The sequence below is a fragment of the Xyrauchen texanus genome, chromosome 27 (assembly GCF_025860055.1).
Source record: "Xyrauchen texanus isolate HMW12.3.18 chromosome 27, RBS_HiC_50CHRs, whole genome shotgun sequence".
Taxonomy (NCBI): Eukaryota; Metazoa; Chordata; class Actinopteri; order Cypriniformes; family Catostomidae; genus Xyrauchen; species Xyrauchen texanus.
Genome location: NC_068302.1, coordinates 27,806,020 through 27,832,900, shown reverse-complemented (window position 1 = coordinate 27,832,900; position 26,881 = coordinate 27,806,020). Strand labels below are relative to the sequence as shown.

Below are 26,881 nucleotides of genomic sequence, written 5' to 3'. Positions count from 1 at the left end.
CAGATCTGGGGAAGGCTAAAAAAAAACAATTCAGCTGCATTTAAATATACATTTATGCATTTGGCAGACTTTTATCCAAAGTGACTTACAGTGCACTTATTACAGGGACAATAACCCCAGAGCAAACTGGCGTTAAGTGCCTTGCTCACGGGCACAATGGTGGTGGATGTGACGATCAAACTGGCAACCTTCTGTTTACCAGTTCTGTGTTTTACCACACTACGCCACCAACACTCCACAATACAAGCCTGAAGGCTGTATTGAAGGTTCCCAAGAGCACAGTGTTCTCCATGATTCATAAATGGAAGAAGTTTGGAACAATCAGGACTCTTCCTTGAGCAATCGGGAGAGAAGTAGCTTGGTAAGAGAGGTGACCAAGAACCCGATGGTCACTGGTTGAGCTCCAGAGATCATGTGTGGAGCTGGGAGAAACTTGCAGAAGGACAACCATCACTGCAACACTCCACCGATCTGGAGATGTTGATCTAGAGGCACTGCTTTTCACCTGCACAATACCATACCAATGATGAAACATGGTGGTGGTAGCTTCATGCTGTGGAGGTGTTTTTCAGTTGCTGGGACTGGGGGACTGGTCAGGGTTGAAGGAAAGCTGAACGCAGCAAAATACAGAGATATCCTTTAAAAAAAATTTGTCATCCCCCTTTCTCCCAATTTGGAATGCCCAATTCCCACTACTTTGTTGGTCCTCATGGTGGTGCACTTACTTACCTCAATCCGGGTGGCAGAGGACAAGTCTCAGTTGCCTCTGCTTCTGAGACAGTCAATCTGCACATTTTATCATGTGGCTTGTTGTGCATGACACCACAGAGGCTCCCAGCATATGGAGGCACATGCTACCCTCCACGATTCACACACAAATTACCATGCACCCAATTGAGAGCAAGGACCACTAATTGTGACCACGAGGAAGTTACCACATGTGACTCTACCCTCCCTAGCAACCGGGCCAATTTGGTTGCTTAGTAGACCTGGCTAGAGTCACTCAGCACACTCTGGATTCGAACTCATGAGCATCAATATTCACTAAGTTACCCAGGTCCCCAATACAGAGATATCCTTAGTGAAAACCTGGTCCAGAGTGCTCAGGACTTCAGACTGCGCCAAAGGTTCACCTTCCACCAGGACAATGACCCGAAGTACACAGCCAAGACAACACAAGTATGGCTTATGGCCAATCTGGGAATGTCCTTGAGTGGCCCAGCCAGAGCCAGGACTTGAACCCAATCAAACATCTCTGGAGAGACCTGAAAATGGCTGTCCACCGACGGTCCCCTTCCAACGTGACAGAACTTGAGAGGATCTGCAGAGAAGAATGGCAGAAAATCCCCAAATTCAGGTGTGCAAATCTTGTTGCATCATACCCAAAAGACTTGAGACTGTAATCGCTGCCAAAGGTGCTTAAACTAAGTACAGTTAACGGTCTGAATACTTATGTCAATGTGGTATTTCAGTTTTTTCTTTTTTAATAAATTTGATTTGTCATTATGGGGTATGGAGTGTAGATTGATGTGATTTTTTTTGTTTTAAAGCATTTTAGCATAAGGTTGCAACTACAACATGTGAAAAAAATGATAGGGTATGAATACATTCTGAATGGACTGTACATTATGGCTAATGCATTACTGCTACAGTCTGGTGATGTAACTGATTTACTCAGACTTTTCTCAATGCTTCCAGTGCAGGTTTCACTGATATTTTTTTTTTGTCAATAATGAGGAGGTCCACACAGAATCTGTCTTATTCTATACAATCTTTGCCCCTTATGTGTTTGTTTATGATCTGTGTATTTTGCCCAATATGATGATGCTTTCAGCTACCAATAAGGGAGCAGTACTCTCAGCTCTCTTTAAGACATTTAACATGTTGGTAATACTTTACAATATGGTTCCATTTTTTAACATTAGTTAGCAACATTAGTTAGCATGAATTTACAATGAACAGTATTTTTACAGGATTTATTATACTTAGTTAATGTTATATCCTCATATCATGGCCCATTTAAAGAATGGGCTCAAAAAATAAATGAAGAGAAATCATAGCAAACATAAAGGAACTGACTGCTCTGTATTTGTGATGTTATATCTGTTCCAACAGGTCTTGAGAGGGACAAGTTTGATAATAAAACAGTGTCATTTGAGGAACACATTAAATTAGAGCACAACATCTGGAACTACCTCTATTTCATTGTTTTGGTCCGAGAGAAAAATAAGACAGACTACACTGGCCCAGAGAGCTATGTGGCCCATATGATAAAGGTAAATTATTGCTTGCTCATAACACCTTGCTACGGTTTTGATTCATTGTTGCAGGAATATAGATAATACTGTTAAAATAATATATAATATTGTATAATTAAAGGGTTAGTTCACCCTAAAATTTCAATTATCTCATCATTTAGTCACCTTCATGCCATTCCAGATGTGTCTGACTTTCTTTCTTCTGCTGAATGCAAATTAAGATTTTTAGAAGAATATCTCACCCCTGTAGGTCCAATGCAAGTTCATTTTTGCCAGACCTTTTGAAGGTCCAAAAATTACATAAAGGTTAGATTTACATAAAATTAATCCATATGACTCCAGTGGTTTTGGGTGACTTGTCAATGCAGTCTCAAGGCACGATAATGATTTTAAGCTTGATTACACTTCCTAGTGCTTGACACATGCAAAGAGCACTAGAAAGTGCTATAGGAAGTGTTATCAAGCTTGAAATCATTATCGCCAAAGAGATTGCTATCAAGATGTACAGTGAAAATTCTAGGAATTCTATTTTGGTTTGCTCTCACTCAAAACCAACTGGATCGATTCAGGAGACATGGATTAAACCACTGGAGTCTTTTGGATTACTTTTATGCTGACTTTATCTGCTTTTTGGACCATCAAAGTTGGACCTACAGATCTGAGTTGTTCTTCTAGAAATCTTTGTTTGTGTTCAGCTGAAGAAAGAAAGTCATACACATCTGGGATGGCATGAGGGTGAGGGGTGAACTAACCCTTTTAAGTAATGTTAAATGTTGTTATAATTATAATATAAGATAATATTGATCATATTATAATACTGTCTTTTAAATAAGATCTTACTGTGCCAATTTAAAAAATTATCTCTAGACAGCAGCTTTAGTTGAAATATTAATACATTCATTGATGAATCTGCCCTTCTCTTGATAGAATAAGAACTTGGATTGGTTCCCACGCATGCAGGCCATGTCTCTGGTTGTAACGGATGGAGACGGTGAACAAAATGAGATGAGGAACCTGCAGGATCGTCTCACCTCCACCATGAAAGTGGTCACACAACTCACGAGTCAGTTAACAGAGCTGAAAGAGCAGGTATTTTTCTAAGATTTAGTGAGACATTTCCATATTCTTTTCAGTAGTTTTACATCGTTTTTCCATAAAAATATGTATATTGTGATATATATTGTTAATATCAACCAAAATGTTTTGATAATTTTGTGAGACAACCACCCCATTCCATGCTCAAGCAGATCAAATAGTGGTTATGTGTTTGATCATTTAGATGACAGAGCAGAGGAAGAGACGGCAGCGGATGGGTTTTGCTGATGTTCAGGCTGGCTCAAACCCTGGGCTGCCTATTCCGCCGAGTGCTGCAGGAGGAAATCACGTCTTAATGTCCCCAGCCAAGCTTCCACAGGCTTTATAATGTAATTGTCAACATGGAGAAGCTGTGTGCTGTGCATTTACACATCCATACACGAAGAGCTCTACTGTCACAACATTCAGTCAGTCATTGATGGGTTAGGTTCAATTTAAAGGTTTAAAGATTTTAGTACGCACACAATTTATATATATATAAAAAATCATGATATATATATATATATATATATATATATATATATATATATATATATATATATATATATATTATTTTATTTTTTCACTCTTGTTTTAGAGCAGCCTTTGGTTGATGTATTTGATTTGTTAAAATCATTGATTGTGCATTTAAATGTAAGCTTCTTTAAAAAAGCATACTGGATGTACAGATAAACTTGTCATTATGTAAGGCTGATTTCTACAATAATAATAAGGGATCATAAAGTTAATACATTAAAACTGTTTATTTTTATGTGTGAGATCATATTTTTAGGACTGAGTTTCACAAAAATACAGCATCATGCACCTGGCTTCATTTAAATGTAGTAATTTGGGAAAGCATTTTATGTTTTGGTTGTGAAAATTTACCCAACGTGCAGTTTGATATCATGTCCTTTATTAACCATGTCATGATAAACCTGGCAATGCTAACATATTTGTGTAGTTGAACTGAGATTTCTCTTGTCTGAAGATTATAAATGGCATATTGTAAAGCAGTATATTTAATTGTGTTTAAAGTTCCTAGAGCTTTAAATTAAAAGTCAAAGTGCCTATGTCTAAAACAGCATCTGTCCAAATAACATGAATTAGCATCTGCTAAGGAAAATAACAGATTTACAAGATGTATCTACTGTGTCATAGAAACACCAGTGAGGTTTTATATTATACATTGTATGTTCATGTTTATTTATGTGTGACTTTTTTTTTTTTAATAATTTATTGTGTGACCATAACTAAAATGTAAACTGTTGCTTTGGAGCAGTTTTTATGGCCATGAATAGAATGCTGGAACTTGAATCTTGGCATTGCTATTATATCAGTGTGTATATAAAGGTAGCCAGTGTTTGTAATTATTAAATTCCTCTACTGATATACCAGTTTCAGAGGCCATTAACAATTTACTGTCCATATTTGCTATATATAGGGCTTCACCAGACTTGCACATATAACCAGTAGACTTTTGACTTCTTGTGTCTCATCATTATTAAACATGACAACACAGTAAGGGAAACGAATTTATCATATGATTTTACTAGGATAAAATTGTACAACAATGTTTAGTAATTCATGAACACAGTCCACAAGCTGAAAGACTGCATGAACGAATCATTCTTACTAATCATAACAAAATTATAGTGTCTACATTCAAGTAAAATAAACAGTCTAGGTCAAATATGCTCTCGGTAATAAGTGACTGATATGTCTTGTGTGTTGTGTCTGATTACGTCCCTTCTGTCGCGCAAAATTCACAGTATCAGGGTGTGAACAGAATGAGGGGCTCAATTCCCTCGCGTGAGCGTCGCGTGCTGTTCAGAAGTTCGTCCTCAGTGCAGGTCAACAGGTAGGCCTAATATTTGAATTTTAAGGTCATATTTAAAATTTGAACCATTGTATCGAACAATTATGTGTGCGTATAATATAAATCTTAGATTGAATATTTACATACAAACACTTGTAAAATTAAAATTAGACTTAAAAAGTATCTCGGCATTTAGTCCTATATGGATACATCAGTAACCACAAAGTGCTGCTTAAAAGTCGATGATCTACAGTTGGCAAACTTGTTTGCTTAATTTATATACAAAGTGTCTTATCTGATCGTTTAGGGTTATGTGAATGTAACCTCAGACCACAGGAATAATCGACAGGGAAACCACATGTTTTATCTTGAAACCACAACTAGACCTCTAAAATATGTATAGCCTAGGTATAGGTTAACGGTGCTTTGTTGTTTGTTGGTTTTTATTTCAATTGAAAAATGGCACACACACAGACACACAAGTTGTTGCGGCTATCCTTATGAGGACTCTCCATAGACATCATGATTTGTTTACTGTACGAACTATTTATTATATTCCCTAAAACTAACCCTCACAAAAAACTTTCTGCATTTTTACATAAAAAAAAAAACAAAAACAAAAACATATATTTTAGTATGTTTTGTAAGCTATTTGAATGTCCGCATAACACCCTTAATTACCTGTTTATAACCTAAGAAAAGTCCTTGTAAACCACTTAAATATGCCCCCCCCACCACCACCACCACCACCACCACACACACATTATATATAGGCTATATATATATATTTTATATAAATGTAAATGTATGTAGTAAGTTTTAATTTACCTTTCATACATTAACAACACAACTCGACACATTTAGGCTATTTGTTGACTATTTTAAATATGCTTTCTGTTTAATGGGTTTATACTTCTCGGTAAGCTTAATCGAGCTTTCATCAGTGCGTATGACGAGCGTCTGCGCGCTCTAGATAAAGCGAGCTATCGATTGGGCCGCGCCCGGGTGCTGGACGCGCCCAGCGCTCCAATGAAGTTTGGAGAAGCGTCATTTGATAGGGTCTTGAAGGGACTGACATGTTTATATTATGTAACTGTGGCCAATATTATACTTAGTGTAGTTGGACTTCTTAACAATCTAAGTAAATTCTTATTACACCCTAAAAAGCTTTTTATTTATTTTATTTTTTTAAGGCCTATAGGCCTACGGTATATAATTTTGATTGTGCACATAAGACATTAGACATAATTTGCTACTAATCACCATTTTGTCATTCTTTACAGCTGTTAAAATCATGTCTGCTTTTCTACATCACTGTCCATTCCTGAAGTCCACTCCGGGCCCTTCTTTGAGGAATGTGGCAGCTTACCTTGGCTTGGCACACCGATGCCCGATCATTGTACGGCAGATCTCTGTAAAAGCCGCTCAGTCCTCGAAGGAAAATGGTAAGTGGTGTGCTTTCAAAATGTAGTTCTACTTTGTCTAAATGATAATGCCAAAGTGACACTCATTTGTTTTAAACTATTTAATTGTGAGGTTTATCAGCCATATAGAGTAAATTAAATTCCATTTTTTGGCATTAAGTTTTCCAAATTAACAGTTGTATGTTAACTGTATCTTAGAAATATACAGTTGCTTACATTTGGGTGCTTATTCTTTTCAGTGCTCCCTTATAAGGAGCCAAAGCGACAGCTGGCCACGACAGCCACTCAGGTGGCGATCTCAATGTCGCAGAGCTGTCCATTTGTTTCCTCTAAGATTGGACTAGTTAAAGCCAGTCCACAAGTGCAGGAGGATGTACAGCCAATAGATCAAACAGAAAATCAAAGCACCACAGGTAAACAAAAAAAAAAATAAAGCTGGCTCATTGCATGAATGTTTTGATGAGTGTGTCAGTGCTGGTTGGAATGTGGATAGGTATACTGTGAGTGTGGAAATATTGTTTACAAATTAAAAAATTTAAATAAATAACAATAGACAAAATATTGAAATTCTTAATTAACTATCGAAAGACTAAATAACTTTATTGATCAACGAAGAAATGTGCAGTACACCACAAAAATGGTACTTCAAATGAACATAATATGTTTTTGTGACTTTTTGCCAGCAGTGCTAACAAGAAGTGTTTATATATTGCTTAAGAGGCAGATGCTGTTTAGCTGTTTTTTTATAGAGCCGTATTGTCTGTATGTCTCTTTTTGCCACCACTGTGTAACTCGTTTTTTGCCGAATAGCTCTTTTGTTTGTCTGAGCAGTGTATCATGCAGCAGTTACAAGCCCTTTGTACTGCAATTTTCACAATTTATCTTTAATTTGAAAGCTTCGTATGTGCCCTAGAAAAGTATGGCAAAATATCTTCTTGTTTTATCATAACTTAGTCTGGTGGAGCACAATACCATGTCAATAAACATCTTAAACCTTAAAAATGTAAGTGTGTCTTTTAAAAACCAAGACAACTTACAAAGATTGTCAACAGTGGCAAGTAAACTGACAAAACACCTACTTTGTTGTATGTTTACAAATGCAACAAGCTTCCTTAACTCCGCCTGCTTATCTTTACCATCAACATCGTCTGAAACCTTGCAGAAATACAAGCATATCTTCAGTAGTTTATTCAGTTATTAAATCTTGCAGCTGATCTGTGAATACTGGAAAGTGTGGTAAAGATAGAAGTAACAAAATATTTTACACTTATCCTACCATGCAGTGGAAATTTACATATTTCATCATTTTTTTAAGCTCGTTTACAGCCAACTTAGAGTACCTATCTTTCTTCCTGGCAACCTATAACATCCTTGGAAAAACTAAATAATAATGAAGCAGAAATCATTTAGGAAAAAAAAATTCTACTCATACATCAGTGGTGTTATTGTAGAGGTATAACAATGAGCAAAAAAAGGTAGAGAAATGTTATCAAAATTGTAGACTTGCATTGTTATCTGGCTGAGGTAGTACATAGGGCCTGAATTAATTCGTTTTTGCATTTTATTTTAGTAGGAGGCTTAAGCTGTGGGTCCTCCCTCATCAGAAATATTTCAGCTGTACTGGAGAGTTCAATGACATAACATGTTCAGTACTGCCCTGGCTGAAAACAACAAAAAGCTTAAAGTTGTGAATTTCTTAAATTATATTAATGTCATCCTATGCTAACATTATATGTTAAACTGGTTCTATTTCCTTTCATTCCATACTGTATGCACTAGTTGAAAACTCTAGCGCTTGCTCTTTGACCGAGAATACAATTAGAAAGTTGTCACACCGTGACGCATGATGTGTCTTTAGCTATAAAAACCCCTGAACCCCCCGCCAGCTCAATCTCTTCTAGTGATGGGAAAATCTGATAATTTTACTGATTTGGATCTTTGAGTCTCGTTCAGCAAAATGAACGAATCTTCAAGTCATTTTGTTCATTTGAGCAGAATTAAATTAAAATGTTACTTTTTCAATAGTCAAATCCACCCCAACATGTCTATTTATGCAAACTTTGATTATAATCCCAATAAGGAAAAAAATACAATGCAGCCAAGGACAAATTATGAACAAATGATTAGTTCACCTCTGGAGTGAATCTTCTTTTCCAAATTCTTTGCTCTTTCGTCACGTGACAACTGTATACGCTCACATGACAAAAGAACGAACGACTCAGACCAGAAGACTCGAGAGGTGAACTAATAATTTCTGTTTCCTGTGTGAGTAATGCATAGTGTATATGCCTGTCACTTGACAAAAGAACGAACGACTCGGACCAGAAGACTGGAGAGGTGAACTAATAATTTCTGTTTCCTGTGTGAGTAATGCATAGTGTATATGCCTGTCACTTGACAAAAGAACGAACGACTCGGACCAGAAGACTGGAGAGGTGAACTAATAATTTTTGTTTCCTATACAGCGCCTAGATGCGGTTTTCACTTAATAAACGAACGGAGGTTGCGCAATACACATGTGCGGCCAACACAAAATGAACGAATCACTCTCTGAGACTACTTGTATCCTGTCAAAAAGCTACACTTTGATGCTGCACTGATTTAGTGCTTTGGGAACAGTTTTAGGTGTGACCAGCTGTGAATATGTGTGCAACACGTCATGTGGGCAACTAGAATTTATAGCCTCTGTTGGTGACATCAATTGGATGCACCTGTAGCAGGGCTATAAATAGATGTGTCACAGGTGCATCGTCATATCTTTTGTCTTCAGACCATTCTGTGTGTGTTGTGCTTCTTGACTGTTAGAACTTTCTAGTCTAGTCTCTTTAGAGTTAGAATGGTTAGGCAGTGAGCAGAAAAAAAAGAAGAAGAAAAAGAATGACTGACAAACTGCCCTCAGCAGCCCCCAAAGCAAGACCTCAGGGCAGTAATTTCTAAGAGGAAAAAACCCTGACGGTCTTGCGCCCAGCCTTGTGGGGGTAGCCCCCCTTGGGACGGGGCACATCATCCACTTCTTCCCTCCCCATACCCCCATGAAACCTCTCCATTCCCGCCGCCTCTGGCGTTTTGGGAGTCAGAGGCTTCCAGCGAAATGTTGGGTGTACCATTGCTTCCTGCCTTAGTCCAGGACGCGGAAACACTCGACATCCCCATTCATAACGGCGTGGTTTCCCACTACCATGAAACCGGAGCAAGCATGTCTACTGTGGAAAGAACTGCAAAATCTCTTGGTCAAAAGGGCCATAGGACATGTTCCCCTTCCAGAGAAAGAGTCAGGTTATTACAGCAGATACTTTCTGGTTCCCAATAAGGGTGAGGGGTTGCGTCCGATCTTAGATCTTTGAGGCTTGTATCGCTTAGTCAGAGCCTTCAAGATGCTAACTAGCAAGATGGTCGTGTCCCAAATCCAACATCACGATTGGTTGGTCACGATCGATCTCATGGATGCATACTTTCATATAGAAATTCTGCCATAACACAGGAAGTTCCTGAGGTTTGCTTTCGGGGGCGAAGCCTTCCAATATCAGGTTCTTCCATTCGGCCTAGCCCTATCACCCCGCACATTCACGAAATGCATTGATGCAGCACTGGCATTCTGAATTACATAGACGACTGGCTGATACTAGCACAGTCTCAAGAACTGGCAGTTCAGCACAGGGATATTGTCTTCGATCATCTGGTTTTTCTGGGTGTGAGACGCAACGTCAAAAAGAGCTTTCTCTCTCCCACTCTGGGAATTACCTATCTGGGCATTGTATGGAATTCGATCATGATGCGGGTACAATTGTCTCCCGCTCAAATTGTATCCATTCAGAACACCACATCGCCTCTCTCTGACACCAAGCGTGTTTTCAAAGTGTGTCCAGGCTGCACTGGAACCACTACAGAGGAACATTAGGAGAGTTTTGCCATACCTGGATGATTGGCTTGTCTGTGTAGCATCACCACAGCAGGAAATGGATCAAACTCGCTAGTTGCTGGACCATATTAAAGCTTTGGGGTTCACAGTGAATTGGGACAAGGCTTGTCCCAACTCAGTCGACCCATTTTATAGGTCTGACACTCAACTCTCCCAACTATCTTTGCTGGCCTCCCCCACACCAGAGAGGATATGTAAAATTCTGACAGTGGTGAATCATCTTCGAGTGGGCATCACTCAACGCTGCAGTACATTAATGAGGCTCTTAGGGAAGCTTACAGCAGCAGCAGCATTGGTGCCACCGGGATTGCTATGGCTGATACCATTCCAACGCTGGCTCATTCAGAAGCAGCTGTGTCCAGTGCGGGACAAATAAACAAGGGTCAAAATCACAGCGTTGCTTTCAAGCCCTGGCTCCATGGTCACAGAAACAGTTCCTCCTAAAAAGAGTTCCACTGGGTCCTCCACTTTCTCGGTGGGAGGTAATAAAGATGGTTCCCAGTCTCTCGGATGGGGTGGAGTCTGGCGCCGGAGAGGAGTGAATGGCACTTGGAGCAGGGCTTTGTGCACAGTACATATAAACTTTCTGGAATTGACTTCAGTGTTTCTCACTCTTCTCCATTTTCAGATGGTGCTTAGGGACAAACATGTCTTGGATTTTAGTTTTTTACATCAATCATCAGGGGGGCACAAGGCCACGGAAAACACTTCAAGTAGCTCACAATCTGCTGATATAGGCTCAAGAAAACCTTCTTACCATTTGAGTAGTTTACCTGCCCGGTCAACTCAACCATGCCATGGATGCTCTCTCACACAGTAGGGAGTTACAGTGAGATTGGAGTCTACACCTGGAGGTGGTACAGATGATATGGTGGACTTATGGGACCGCAGCATAATAATTCACATTATGTGAGATTACTAAGTGCGAATAAACTTTTTATGGTCTAAAGAACTATGGCACTATGCCATAGTGCCAAAATACTATATTTTGGCACTATGAAGAACCTTTTGTGGAATGGGAAGGTTCCACAGATGTTAAAGGTTCTTCATAAATACATATACCCAACAATGAACCATTTAAGTACCTTTATTTTTAAGAGTGTACAGGGCTTGTAATTTACTGAAAAATATTAAAAAGACTTAGACAATGGCATGAGGTTAACACCAATGTTTGTAAGTGCAGCAGTTAAGTGTTAAGTAGTATGAAAAAGAGCTAAAAAAATACATTTATTGTTTGTTTAAAGATTTTTTTACATTCAACCTCCTTTTATCCAGGCGTGATGACCTCACTCTTCAGTGGCTTACAAAGTCATCACTCTATCGGTCCTACACACCTTCTCCAGGACAACATTGGTATGTTCAACAAATTTTCCTTGAAGATTTTTTATCATCCATAATTTCCTTCCTTCCTTCCTTTTTCACTCCTCCCTTCCTTTTCTTCCTTCTATCCTTTTACCTTCTTTCTTTCCTTCCTTCTTTCCTCTTCTTTACTCCCTTCCTTCCTTCTTTCTTCTCCTTTCCTCCCTCCTTCCTGCCCTCTATCTTTTTCCTTCTTTCCCTGCTTACTTTTCTTCCTCCCATCCTTCCTTCCTATTCCTTTTCAATTATTTTCTTCCTTCCTATTCCTTTTCAATTATTTTTTCCTTCCTTCCTTCCTTCCCTTCCTTTTTCCCTATCTTCCTTCCTTTTCTTCCTTCTTTCATTGACTTTCCTCCTTTCCTTGCTTCCTTCCTTGCTTCTTCATTCTTCCTTCCTTACTGACTAAGGTGGTTGCCCATTTGCTCTTTAAATATTACAGCCAGGCCCAGTTTCAACTACGATGACTTTTTCACTCAGAAGATTGTGGAGAAGATGAATGACCATACCTACCGTGTCTTTAAGACGGTGAACCGTTTTGCAGAGGTTTTTCCCTTTGCTGAGGACTATTCTGTCCCAGGACGCACAGGCTCCCAGGTGTCTGTATGGTGCAGTAATGATTACCTGGGCATGAGTCGACATCCCCGTGTTGTCAAGGCAATTCGGTTAGTACATAGAACAGGAAATGAAATTAATTGTTTGTCAATTTCATTAAACATATACATTTAGATTAACATTTAAAACTATTTCTGATAATTTGCTCTTTTTTAATACATAGCTTTTCAAACTTGTTCTGATGGGATGAAATAAACTAGCTGTCCAATCACAGGGTTTAACAATGTTTTCTAGAGAATCTTTGGAAAAACATGGAGCAGGAGCAGGTGGTACCCGGAATATTTCTGGGACAAGTAACTTTCATGTGGCCCTGGAGCGTGAACTGGCCAGTCTACACCAGAAAGATGGAGCATTAGTCTTCTCTTCCTGCTTTGTGGCCAATGATTCCACCCTCTTTACCTTGGCAAAAATGCTCCCAGGTATTCAACAAATGGATCAACCTTTGAACGATGAATTAATGTTTACAGTAATACTGATCATAGGGGTCATGATAGAAACTAAATTAAATCAAATTAAATGCTGCAGGTTGTCTCCTATCTGTGCCTTTCAATATAGAAAGACAATCCATACTACAATCCATAATCATTCAAACAAGAGAGGCCATCTAAGCCTATAAAAGTGTGTTGTCTTTGTGATTCACCATAGACATACAGTATTTGGGAATGTTAGAATTGTTCTATTTAACAGTGTCTTTAATTAAGCAGTTAGTGGTTAGTAGTGCTTTTTTTATTACAAGGTTTTAAGTACCTTAAATGTCTCCTGTCTGCACAGGCTGCGAGATCTACTCAGACATGGGCAATCATGCCTCCATGATCCAGGGCATCAGGAACAGTGGAGCCAAACGTTACATTTTCAGACACAATGATGCCAATCATTTGGAGGAACTTCTGAGTCGTTCAGATCCACTCACCCCCAAAATTGTGGCTTTTGAAACCGTGCACTCTATGGATGGTGAGTCAGGGGAGGTTACAAATCTAATCCAAGGTGGAAAATTTTCCATTATTGAAGCCCTCCAGATCACCAAATTTGAGAAGTAAATGATGACAGAATTGTTATTTTTGCATGAAGTAGTCCTAACACAAAGTTCTTGCTTTGCCTTGGGAATTAATTAATATCCCATTTTGTTTTTCAGGTGCCATTTGCCCTCTAGAAGAGCTGTGTGATGTAGCTCACAAATATGGTGCTCTGACCTTTGTGGATGAGGTTCATGCTGTCGGGCTGTATGGGGCACATGGAGCAGGTGTGGGAGAGAGAGACAATATCATGCACAAGATCGATATTGTTTCTGGAACTCTGGGTAAGAGAGATCAATGTCCTGTGCATAATCCCCCCCCCAATAAAAGATTTGCATAAAATGTCATGTTACTCAGTCAGTGTCACCTTACTGTCAGCCCTGTGTTCTTATTCATGATTATATTTATATGTAACGTTATATTAAACATCTCTAGGTAAGGCATTTGGCTGTGTGGGCGGGTACATAGCCAGTACTGCCGCCCTGGTGGACACTGTGCGCTCCTATGCTGCAGGGTTTATCTTCACTACCTCCTTGCCTCCTATGGTGCTTGCGGGGGCTCTGGAATCGGTGCGTGTGCTGAAGAGCCCAGAGGGCCAAGCTTTGCGCAGAGCTCACCAGAGAAATGTAAAACATATGAGACAGCTGCTGCTGGATGCCGGACTGCCTGTGGTCAACTGCCCCAGTCACATTATTCCCATACAGGTCAGTGTCTGCAAAAGTTTGCAAAAAAAAAATAAAACATTTACAAAACAAATAATGTTGAAATGGGAGAGCACATGCATGGAAGAATGCCAAATGCAATATGCGGTTTGAAAATATACGTTGCCATCATCGATGTCGGTTTTTGAAAAATCAGCGGGAAATTTTCAAACTTGAATATTACATTTCTTAAAAAGTACAGAGCTTACAAAAAACAAAAAGGTTGCACACCAAAGGCTAAAATTAACTAACAAAATTTGAATGGATTGATCAAGCAGTTTGGGCTGAATTACAGTTTCTCAACTGATTTGGCACATTTACTGAAACAATTGTCAAAACACTAAGTGCAGTCCTCACATCACATGGTACATTCAGCACACCACTCTATGTGACCTGCAAGAGGTGATTACTCAATCAAAAGAATTAACTCATGTTTCAAATGTAAATAAATCCATCAATTAATAAAACATCTAAACAAAAGGTTCCTTTATCATTGCTTAGACCAAGACAGTCAAAATGCAAAGACATCTTGTCAAATGACAGTGTACTCTGAAAGTGTGATAGTTACCCACTATGTATTATTGTCCAATTGCTAAAATTGTATATCTAGGCAGCTGAAATTGATGTCAAGAAGTCATGGCACACACTATACTTTCAACAAAACATTTATTCAAACATTTCTCATCATTGTATGTACATACTTTACAGCCAACCAAACAAAACGTAAAGAAAGTTGTACAGAAAAAAATATATACAACAGAAAAATTCAAAAAATATGCTGCAAGTTCATTAACCTCATGGGTCTTCCAATCTCTCCTCTCTGTCTGGCCACAACATTTAATCTACATCACACTTGATATCCTCTCTTGCAATGCAATGAAGGAAAAATCTTTTGGCATGACGCAGCCACCCCCTACAACAATCTGCTGTGATATCCTCACAACCAGCATCCATTGCAACCAGTAAGGACAACTAGTCGTGAGGACAGTGATCATAGACCTTCCATCTCCATGCAGAAAATAATTCCTCAATGGGATTTAGGAATGGGGAGTATGGTGGGAGAAACTCAATTAAAAACATGGGTTGGCAACAAACCATTCCCTGACTGTATTTGAACGATGGAAACTTACGTTGTCCCAAACTATAACATACGTTGGCAAGTCATTTCTTACTACCCCCTCTCTCATTCTCAGGAATGAGATCCCTGTAAAGAGTTTCCAGGAAATTGAGGAGATGTTGTGTGTTATAGGGACCAATGATGGGAATGTGGCGGAGTACTCCTTTCCCACATATGGCAGAACACATTGTAACGTTCCCTTCACGCTGGCCTGGCACATCAACAGTAACTCGGTGGCCAATAATATTACAGCCACGCCTCCTGACTTTGGTCAAGTTGAATCCTGCTTCATCATCATACACAAAAATATGTGGGGCTTCATCAGCCTCCAGCTCAATCACTCTGTATAAAAGATAGTAAAGCAATTTAGGAAATAATTTACAGTAGATATTGTAAATCATACAGTTACACATATCCCACATTGTGTAACATATTCTGCATATACAGGTTGTACTTGTCAATACTGAAAGACAATGAGATTACAGCACTGTGTAATAAACAATGATAATTCTTACCTGTACATACTGGTACCTCAGCTACTTCACTCTCTCACCATTCATCTCAAAAGGTACCTTGTAGAGTTGCTTCAATGCAATCTGATTTCTCTTCTGCACTCTATCAATTATGAGAGGCTGACATTGTTGTCATTTTGAAAGATGCCATCATCTTGTCATTTTGAAAGATGCCGTCATCTTGTATGACTGCACTTTAATATTTTTTAGTCTAATAGCATTGTTTGCTACGACCGTATTAGACATTTCAAATTCTTGTTGAGCAGTGAAAACAGATCTTCTGCCAACACCATGGGGCAGACGCTCAATCCTAGACAGAAAATACAGCACATGTTTGAGAACTGACAGTATATGAGTTTCACCTGTTAGATAAATTGGACGGCATTTGCTCTAAATTTGGAGGAAATGTAATTGTTCCCTATCTAGCCTAAATCTATCAATCTGAAAACTATAACAACAATACCACATAACTATTATTTGTCTAATATATGTGTGACAAGTTTTTGTGATTTTTGGTTGCTCTATTTAGCATGTAGGGATTAACACAATGAACATGTGTATAATTGCATTTGAGAGTAATATCATTCAATAGCAAATTAATGCAACTATTTTGATCTGCAAGGCTTACTCAATGCATGTTGTGCCAAAGTGACTATAGTTATGTGAACAAATGACCTAATGTTCACATAGTTAGTCATATAGTTTGATGAAGTTTAATAGTCATTTGAAGATTGTGCCATAGCGATTTAGAAAAACTGTAACTGCAGAAGTTTAACACTTAGGGTTAGGGATTTAGAAAAAACCCTAACAGAATGTTTATGGAATATCAATACGTAATAAAAAGGCTAATGCTGCACTTTAAGTGCTGTGACTTTTTTTATTATGTTTGAACCAAACTATAGCTTTTCAACCAGCTTTTTCCAAAATCAGTTATGATAGATTTGAATTGAGGAAGCCTCATAATCTGGACAAGTTTGAATGTTTATTACAGGTTGGAAATGCTGCAAAAAACTCAGAAGTGTGTGATATTCTGTTGGAGAGACACAACATCTACATGCAGGCCATAAATTACCCAACAGTGCCTCGTGGAGAGGAGCTGCTGCGGCTGGCTCCTTCCCCTTTCCACAACCCCATTATGATGAACTACTTTGTTGGTGAGTGGTTAAGTGCTAGTGAAAACACTTTTGGTTTTTGATCTGATTAGAATTTTGGATTTTATCCCGACATGATGCAAAGGGGTCTTTATTCATCCTGAAGCAGCTACTTAATAAACAAGTTAATGGGTTGACTTTAAATCATTGATTTCAATCGAAATAATTGTATTTTGTGATAAGAGCATGGAGTGCTATGAGACAATAAACTAGCACAGTATAGGAGACTGAATGTTGCAATTTAACAATAAGAAATAATTATTCCAGAATTGAGTATTCCAGAAATAACATCTGGTTGAATTTCATACTGATAATGACTTACCATGGTATTTTTAAATAATATTTATTGGTATTTTGTGTTGGACAGAGAAACTGTTGGACGTCTGGCAGGAGGTGGGACTACCACTGAATGGACCAGCGATGGCCTCCTGTACCTTCTGTGATCGCCCACTCCACTTTGACCTCATGAGCGAGTGGGAGAAGTCTTACTTTGGAAACATGGAGCCCAGGTACATCACTGTGGCTGCATAGTGAGTCAGCCATTGAGCAGATCAAGATGATGAACATCAAGTCCTCAAAAATTTGAACATCCAGTTCCAAACCTGATTATCTTTCATGGTATCTAAAACAAATGTGGGGGTGCTCAAAAATGTCCTAAATTATGTTAAGCACTGTTTGTGTCAATGTGAAGTTTTGCTGTTTTGTTTGCTGTGATTGTTATTAATAATGCAAGGAGAATATGTTTCATGTATTTGTATTAAGTTACCACTAAAATGTAGTTAAATTGGCTTAATTACACAGTAGTTGAGTGTCCTATTTGCATGACAACAAACCTGCACATGGGCACGTTTTGGTAGTTCTTATTCAAGGAATCACATTGAAGTATTATTACAACCCCCCATTCAAAGTGTTATGTATGCATGAAAGACCATGTTTAATAACAGCTTACACTGAAATTATGTCCACTTTGTGCTTTAGACCATGTTATTTTCCTATTGAAATGTATGTATTTAGAAATTCAATAAAAATTATACGTGCTAACTACAAAAAAAAAAAAGATTATGATTGATTTTTTTTCTTGGCCATACATAAAGTGAATTTAGATGGGATCTGAGACTGAAAATGCATTTGAGACACTTTTTCATCAAAACATTGAAAAAGACCATTTAGAAGCAAAATGCTAACATATGTTAGACATTCTAGTCACATAAATATTCTTGTGTAACTTGCGTAAAGAGTGGCTCTCTAAATACTGTAAAACACCACACTGTCGGACAGTTTCGAAAAAGCAAAAACAAACTAAAAACTAAAAACACCAAATCATTTAGGTCGTAAAGTGCATATCAACCGTGCATCTATAACATTGCTAAATAGTACCTGCAAATAAATATACACTCATTCTTGTGTGTGTGGTTTTAAAAAATATATTTTATTGTTCAAGGAATGGATGGTACAAAACTCTGTCCACTTTAATAAGAGGCCATGTTCTGTGAAAGATTAGAAAGGGAAAAGAACACTGTCAATAGTAATCTCCACAATGACAAACATTGTCCTATAGAAAATGCCAATTCATTTTAATGTGACTATTGAATCAGTCTCTTCTGTTTGCTATTAAACAACACATACCTTGCTGATCCAGTCAATATAGGCGCTCACACGAGTGAAAACAGTGGGCTTCTTCGCGTAATTGCAGCTCAGGCCAGAACCAAAGCTCACAATACCATGAACTTCCCAAGCTCCATCATTACCCTTACAGTTCAGAGGGCCACCAGAGTCGCCCTGTGTCAAGTGACAAATAGAGGTTCATTGATCCTAAATGATTTAAAGAAGATTCTATGAAGTCTAAAGACTTCTTTGATGGAACTAACCAAATTACTGAGCCAAAACTTTCATTATGAAAAATGTCCCTACTTTAAATAATAATTTAAATAACAAACTTTTATCACTACTTTCACATTACACTAATGAGAAAATTTTAATATGTTTGTCTAATTGCCCTATATATATATATATATATATATATATATATATATATATATATATATATATATATATATATATATATATATATGTACATACATATATACATACATACAGTGTATATTATTATTATTGTTTTTTTTGAGTGAAGTAAAAACATTTTATTTGACAGGTTTTATGAGATTGGTCTAATCTTGAATATATATTCAAAATACACTTTTTCCAAATTATTTGTAACGACTGACTGAGTGTTACCCTTCAACAGTGTATTCTCAATGCATATTCTCAACAAATAAATAAATAAAATAAAATGTCCTTACATTACATCCAGCAACAACACCATCTCCACCAGCGCAGACCATGTTCTGTGTGACCTGAGATCCCCACCAGTCAGACTTTGAGCAAGTGGGATAATCCACCACAGGCAGGAGAGCCTGCTGCAGGTTATCAGCAATGGGACCATTGGCTAGATGTTGAGAATTGGAAAAGTGGGTGAGAGAAAAGTTAGGGTAAATTATACAGTAGCTGATTGTCATTCTTTAATCCTTATAGTATTTATTTAGCAGAGTATTAGATAAAACAGACTGAAATTAAATAAGTTCTATATGGGTCAGAGGAGCATAAAGTAAAATGTTGAAAGAAGTAAAAAATACAGTAGGGTACAAAAGTCTGGGTCCAGCTGTGAGAAGCCTTCTATTTTGCATTTTTATAATTTAATACAGTTTTTGCTTTACAAATTATATCATCAGCTACCAATTTCAGTGAAAGGTTTATTTGAATTATTAAGAATTTTTTAATATTTATTATTTTCTCCTTTTGCTTTAATGACAGCATGCACTCAAGCTGGCATTGGCTCCAGAAGTTTGTGTAAAACCTGTAGATCCATGCTATTCCTGAATAATTTTAGAATGTTTCAAAGAGCATCTTGTGTGCTTTAATGGAAGCAAGGAAATCTGCACTTTTGCAGAAAGTAGTTATGATGGTCAAATTTTCCCAAATGACAAATCTTTATATCCAGGTTTAAATTATATTTGAATTCCAGATTTTCAATGTGAACATTTGACCCCACTCTAGTTACTCCTTATGAGTGGAAATCTCAATTTTTTGGGGATTGTGCCGCCTGTAGTCAGTTGAATTTAGCAGCACAATGCCACCATCTTGATCCATAATCATAAACATTACTTACTGTAGAGGCGTCCCCAACCAGTGACGTAGCAGGGTGCATTGTTGGGCTGAATATCCCCATCCACAGGAAGACATGCAGGTGCGATTTTGTCATTTGGGGTGATAGGAGTCTGCAGTTTGATCAGGGCAATGTCATTACTGCAATCCAGAGACAACAAAATTATTAGTACATTAGACTCATTATTATCTTCAAAACATTTGTTTCCCAGACATTTAGAGTCTTTTGGCCTTCATACCGGATAGTAAAGGAATTCCAACCCTCATGGACAATGATCTTGCCAGCGGGAATGGCAACAGATCCATCCTCCTCCTGCTTCAGGTTATGTTTTCCCAGATACACTCTATAAGTTCTGCTGCTGCTGCAGGGTCACAAGATGAAGACAAAGCAGTTCAGAAGCACAAATAGAATGGATTACCAACAATTAGCTTACAATTAAGTCCTGTGGCAGTGCCATAGTGATGATATCAAATATTAATATCATGGTAATTTGAACTACCATGGTATAAAATCAATCAATCAATCAATCTATCTATCTATCTATCTATCTATCTATCTATCTATCTATCTATCTATCTATCTATCTATCTATCTATCTATCTATCTATCTATCTATCTATCTATCTATCTATCTATCTATCTATCTATCTATCAATCAATGGCTGCCTTTTTAGATCCTATGCCTATTCCTCAACATCCCCAAAATAGTGTCTAAAAGTGCACTGACTTATATTTGAAGTAAAGCAAGTCTTACCTGATGCAGTGGGCAGCAGTAAGAACCCACTCATTTGAAATGAGAGTGCCTCCGCAAGTGTGACCCCAAGTACTACCACTGCTGTACTGAAGGGAGATCTGAGGAATAACAGAACAGGCATCAGTTATCTACCTCATTCCCTGTGCTTACAAGAGGGAAAACATTTAAATAATTCAGTGTACACAAGTAGATTTGTTTGAAATAGGACCCCTGGACAAGATGCCCAAATATTAGGACATAGGATTAACTTTCTTAGCTGATAATTTGGACAGAAATTAAAATGATCCTTAAAAAATAATGAAATAATTGTATATGAATATACCTGCCAGGGCCAGCTGTGTGGACGCACGTCCTCACCCCCCACTACCCTCGTCACAACAGGGGGGTAGGTGGGAAGCCCACATCCGTAAGCTGAGGAATAAAATATTAACACAATTTTGTAGTCCACTTTCCTAAATTTGTTGGCATGGCAATAAAGTTATTGTTAAGGGTTTACAATTATTTCTTGTAAAAGTAGTATAATTGCTATAACTGTTAATTTAAATATGTTTTATGCTACTCATGGTTCCTTCCTATGTTATCTAGAAAAGAACAAATTAGTTAAAATCTTCTTTTATAATAAAGGCTTCATACCTCCAACGACCAGAACAGCCAGCACCACAAACTTCATCATGTTTGTATCTTCACTATTTGCCCTATCTGCTAGGGTTTATATACTGACCAGTTCACTCTTGAATCATTAAGCAATTCTTTGGAAAGCCCTTGACTGCTTTTGGAAAAACAAATAAGAGACCCCCTATGGATACAATTTGTTCTCAGAATATAATCTGTATTTATTCACAGAATGTAATAATCAAACTAATTTAGCTTTTAATAACAGTTTTTTTCAATCGCTTTGGCTATATACTTGAATGAGAATAAAGTTTTTCAAAACAATAAGTTCAAATTTCCGAACAATTCATTTCTTGTTCACACCAGAAATTTAAATTTCTTATTCATTTAAGCAAATTGCACGTGTTTTGGCACATGTGTGCAAAAGAGTAAGTACAATTGTCTACAGTTTGCACAATAACTAAATGCACATGACTTGCTGATCAAAACTGATGAGTTGATTCTCAGTGAATTTGACCTACTCTTCAAAACTTCTAAACATTCTTTCATCATGTGAGCCTCACATGCAAAATGATCCATTCAATTATCAAAATCTGTCAGACATACATGTCCACAAACATATGTGACATGGAATGTTTGTGATGTCTGCTAAATCTCTGGCCAGACCAGCAAGAGTATCAAGATGTCCACCAACAAGATTTGAACATGTAGTGTTACATACAATTTATCATTTATATTTTTACATAATAATAACTATCGCAGGTTTTTTTCATTGTTGCAGTTTTTTTTTTTTTTTTTTGCATGGATGTCATTTTGTGGCAATTTTCTGTTCACTATGTATGACTTTACATGTAAGAAATATGTAAAAATGGACATGCAAATGTGAATTTTCTGTTTACATGTAACACTGCAACAAAAATGTATTTACTGTATACATACAAATGTGCACATGCCTTTTCTGTGTACTACAGTATTGTACAGCATTGACTTTTCCCAGTAAACTTTTACCTACTGTTGAAATAGGTATCTAAAAAGCTCAGTGTGATACACAATAGGATTCAGATAGACAAAACTGGAAGTCAATGTCAACATAAAAGTAGAACATAAATGAAATTTGTATATAACAAACATTTCTAAGGTTGACTGCCATGGTGAAAAAACATCTAAACATTCTGACCAGTACGGCTCACATGATGACAATTTTTTAGTGACATAATAGCAAGGTTTTGAAGCGTGAATTAAATGTTTTGGGTGAGTTACTACATTTTGCAAACATGCAATAGAGTTGTGATGTCCCATAAAATAGACAATTGCACTCACAATTTAGAGAATGTTAAGACTGTTTAAAAAAAATTAGCCAAAGCGATTGAGAAAAACTGTAACTTGTCGTGGTTTGTCATGTTCTTACATTTTGTTTTATCGCAGGATAGCCATTTTATTGTTTTTATTTTAATTTGCATCAACAATATGTATAATTCATGCATGCTTAGAAAAACACTTTCCAAATCTTGATTTGACTAATTATAGAGTTTGTCACAAATTAATATAAATAAATCCCCATAAATTCAGGTCTTCCTCAGAACACTCTATGTGCAATAAAATGTCATATTTATTTTATTTTTTTGCACAGGGTGTTACAATTCAGGTCGTCATCTGTGTGTTTCACAGACTGCATACTGTAAATAGTACCGTTAAGATAACTTTGATATTTTGGGGGTGTTTATCTGCAAGGTTAAATGATACTGATAGTGCATTGCTTCATCAATTGATACTGGTCATTGGTGTTGGGGTCTAAGTGAGTTATATAAATGATGGGTGCTTGCCTTTAGCCATTACAATCAGGCATCATGAAACTAGTGATCTTGGCTTTGCTCATTGCTGGTGGTAAGATTACTTTTTGTTTCTACTTTAAAAAGAAAAAACATATTTTGTACTTTTGATTCTTTTTTGTTAACATTTGTCTGTTAAACAAAAAATCCTTATACAAATATTTATGGCGAAAATGTTACAAATGAATTAATCAGATAATACATAATTACAGCCAATTAAATCTTTATTTATTTAAATAATGCATGCTTTTTATCCTGAAACAGCATACGGCTGTGGCCAACCCACCTTCGATCCAGTCCTCTCAAGGGTGGTGGGTGGAAGTGATGTTAGACCAAACAGCTGGCCATGGCAGGTACTATGAATACTGTTCACTAATCTAATTCTTAAATGCTCTGTCATCAATTAATAATTTTATACAAAGTCATGTATTCTAATTCTGGATATTCTGCAATCATTTTGACTACATTAGTGCTAATCCACTAATTCCAATGGCTCCTTCTACGACTTAACATCTTCCATAGCCTAATAATACATCTTAAACTAGAAACTTGCTCATCCACAACAACTTCCCATTTTCAGGCATACTGACATTTCACTTAATTTCTTGGAATTGGCTTTTATTTAGTATTTGACTGAATCTCTGGAATGCTCATATCAAGTGAGGACAGTTCAACACATTTCACCTCTTTTTGCTTTGTACCTCCATATTTCAGGCATCTCTCCAGTACCAGAGTGGCTCCAGCTTCTACCACACCTGTGGTGGAACCTTGATCTCCAAGGATTGGGTGATGACTGCTGCTCACTGCATTGGGTATAGCTGCTCTTAATATAAAAAAAATAGGCATTATGTATTGAAGCATAATGCTGAATTTCATTCATTGGGAGAGCAAGTGTGCAATAATAGTTTTCATATGAGCTGACTTGTATTGTAAGATGGACTGAAACCATGCCTTTTGTGCTTTTGCTGAGCAGCAGCCGTACTTACAGAGTCTACCTGGGTAAGCACAACCTGCCACTCACCAGTGAGGCTGGCTCCATCGCCATCGCTCCTGCCAAGATTATTGTGCATGAGAATTGGGATTCCTACAACATCCGGTTGGTTCTTATCTTATTCTCTTTTCCTTATTTTTTTCCAACCAGCCCAAGTATTTTGTTGGAGAAAAGAAGCCTAACCTGTTTTTCAAATGTGTGTTCCTCAGCAATGACATTGCCCTGATCAAGCTGGCGACTCCAGTGCAGTTCTCAGACACCATCTCACCTGCTTGTCTGCCTGATGATGGTGCCATCATGCCCAACAACTTCCCCTGCTATGTCACTGGCTGGGGACGTCTCTGGAGTAGGTGTTTTTCCTCTACTAAGACTTATGAGTAATACACCATAGCATCTATGGTGTATTACAACAAGATACCTGTACAGTGGGATTCAAAACCACAATGAAAATTTGGGATTGAAAATCAAATTTAAACCTGGAAATAACCAGAAACTTTAAAAAATTAAAAAGACTTCCAGTCTTAACGGACACACCCCTTTTTGTCTCTCTCTCCCCAGCCAATGGTCCCATCGCTGATATCCTGCAGCAGGCCCTGCTCCCTGTTGTGGACCACCCAACCTGCACTAGGTCTGATTGGTGGGGCTCCCTGGTTACCAATCTCATGGTGTGTGCCGGTGGAGATGGAGTGGTGTCCAGCTGCAATGTGGGTTTGATGAACATTTGATATTTTTCAAGGCTATATCTGATAAACCTTCTCAAAATTTGTCCTTGTATAGAACAAATGGAACAGATGTACATTCCCAGTCAACAGTATGGACCCGCCTACTTATTTTTTATTTGTATAGTTTTCCACATGTAATAGTAAATAATAACAAAGTCATAAAAACTATGAAAACACATGGAAATATGGGAATTATGTAGTGACCAAACATTTTTAAACAAATCAAAACTACCTATATTAGCTTCTTCAAAGTGGCAACCCTCTGCCTAGATAACAGCTCTGCATACTCTGGACATTCTCTTAACCAACTTCTTAAGGGCCACCTACTTTTTAAACAGAATTGAAATTCCATGTACTGTATGCTGTAAATTTAATAATAAATATTAAATTAAGTATTTAAATAATATTTAAATAATGTTTTCAAAAAGTTTTTCAAGATCACGACAAACAAAAATTAAGTCAAGTATGTCCAAACTTTTAACTGGCAGTGTACTGTATAAGTAATGAATTTGTGAAGAATCGATTATAATGTGTATGAACCCCATCCAATACTCACTGGTGCAGGGTGACTCTGGTGGCCCTCTGAACTGCCAGAGAAGTGATGGCATCTGGGATGTTCATGGTATTGTGAGCTTTGGCTCCAGCTTGGGCTGCAACTACCCCAAGAAACCCTCCGTCTTCACCCGTGTCTCTGGCTACATTTCCTGGATCAATAGAGTGAGTTGGAGGCCACACTTTGCATAACTCTTACTACATTTTTGGCTTTCCCCGAAAGCATAAGATATTTAAATTTGTATAATGTATAACATTTGATATCAAGATGTTTTGAATACGTTTTTAATCTTGCCTTTTATTTTTTTCAGGTGATGACCTCTAACTAAATTGTGGGAGGCACAATCAAAATCAACGTCATAAACAACAACACTGTAAAAACAACAACAAACAGAAACAGAAAATGTATAAACATGAAACATATTGTAATCAATTAAACAAGTTCAAAACTCTTGGGCATAAATAAATAAACAAGCATTATTTTCTCATGTTTTCTTGTTGTTGTTGTTCTTATTATCAATGGCATAATGATGATTATTATTTTATTTCAATAAAATATCTAATTAAAATATTTCTTCTTTTTGAATATATGTTGAGTAAGTGCAACTAGAGACAGAATTACTCCAGATTTAAAATGGGCATGGACATGAACAGTATAGGTGGCCTACTTTTCAAATGTTTGGATTTAAAAGGTAAAGAATGAGGCCATATGTGTGTAAATATACACACACAGTTGGTGCAACTATCATTATGAGGACTCTCCATAATGATTTTTATACTGTACGAACTAGATTCAATCCCCTAAACCTAACATTTTCAATAAAACATAGTTTAGTATGATTTTTAAACGATTTGAATTACGGGGCACTAATGTCTTCATAAACCACACACAAAACCCTTGTAATTACCAGTTTGTAACCTTAAAAAAAGTCCTTATAGTCCTTTGGGTTCACTCAGTCAAACGAGGCAGGAGACAGTTTGATGCTTGTCTCAGAACTTCGACTTTACAGTGACCGGCACCTAAAGTACTTTCGGATGAGTGCCGAACAGATGGATAATGTTCTTTCTCTGGTTGGAGCAGACATCACAAGGCAAACCACAACGTATCGTGCGTCCATCGAATCATATATGATGCCATTTTGCAACTTTTGGGACTATAATCATACTTTTTTGTTTTTCTTGAGCCTGTAATTTAGTAACTGTAGAACACATTAACTGAAATTATGCGTATATGATGAAATTATTACAGTTTCTTGACAATATATGTCTATTTTAATGTGAACAATGCGCTGTCACTTT

The 26,881-nt window shown here is 37.4% G+C and overlaps 4 protein-coding genes across 4 annotated transcripts in view; 3 read left to right on the top strand and 1 right to left on the bottom strand.

The window, feature by feature from the left end:
• itpr3 (inositol 1,4,5-trisphosphate receptor, type 3) overlaps positions 1–3,833 on the top strand; it is a 61,687-nt gene extending 57,854 nt beyond the window's left edge. Inside the window, exons 56-58 of the mRNA XM_052094460.1 lie at positions 2,116–2,276; positions 3,186–3,347; positions 3,538–3,833. Coding sequence (XP_051950420.1) covers positions 2,116–2,276; positions 3,186–3,347; positions 3,538–3,681 — 467 coding nt within the window. The 3' untranslated portion in view covers positions 3,682–3,833. The remainder of the gene's footprint in view (positions 1–2,115; positions 2,277–3,185; positions 3,348–3,537) is intronic.
• Positions 3,834–5,133: 1,300 nt separating this feature from the next.
• alas2 (aminolevulinate, delta-, synthase 2) lies at positions 5,134–17,995 on the top strand. The gene is made up of 11 exons (XM_052093666.1): positions 5,134–5,193; positions 6,435–6,596; positions 6,815–6,988; positions 11,770–11,847; positions 12,293–12,515; positions 12,700–12,884; positions 13,237–13,416; positions 13,598–13,762; positions 13,914–14,182; positions 16,800–16,962; positions 17,327–17,995. The coding sequence occupies exons 2-11, from the start codon at positions 6,446–6,448 to the stop codon at positions 17,488–17,490; spliced, it is 1,752 nt and encodes a 583-aa protein (XP_051949626.1). The 5' UTR covers positions 5,134–5,193; positions 6,435–6,445; the 3' UTR covers positions 17,491–17,995.
• Positions 17,996–18,357: 362 nt separating this feature from the next.
• On the bottom strand, positions 18,358–21,588 carry ela2l (elastase 2 like). Its single transcript, XM_052094349.1, has 8 exons — positions 21,510–21,588; positions 21,199–21,287; positions 20,877–20,974; positions 20,361–20,483; positions 20,126–20,262; positions 19,260–19,405; positions 18,586–18,738; positions 18,358–18,446 (listed from the first exon to the last, which is right to left on the bottom strand). The coding sequence occupies exons 1-8, from the start codon at positions 21,547–21,549 to the stop codon at positions 18,429–18,431; spliced, it is 804 nt and encodes a 267-aa protein (XP_051950309.1). The 5' UTR covers positions 21,550–21,588; the 3' UTR covers positions 18,358–18,428.
• Positions 21,589–23,299: 1,711 nt separating this feature from the next.
• ela2 (elastase 2) lies at positions 23,300–26,070 on the top strand. The gene is made up of 8 exons (XM_052094350.1): positions 23,300–23,372; positions 23,582–23,670; positions 24,032–24,129; positions 24,291–24,413; positions 24,518–24,654; positions 24,867–25,012; positions 25,595–25,747; positions 25,894–26,070. The coding sequence occupies exons 1-8, from the start codon at positions 23,336–23,338 to the stop codon at positions 25,909–25,911; spliced, it is 801 nt and encodes a 266-aa protein (XP_051950310.1). The 5' UTR covers positions 23,300–23,335; the 3' UTR covers positions 25,912–26,070.
• The last annotated feature ends 811 nt before the right edge of the window (positions 26,071–26,881 follow it).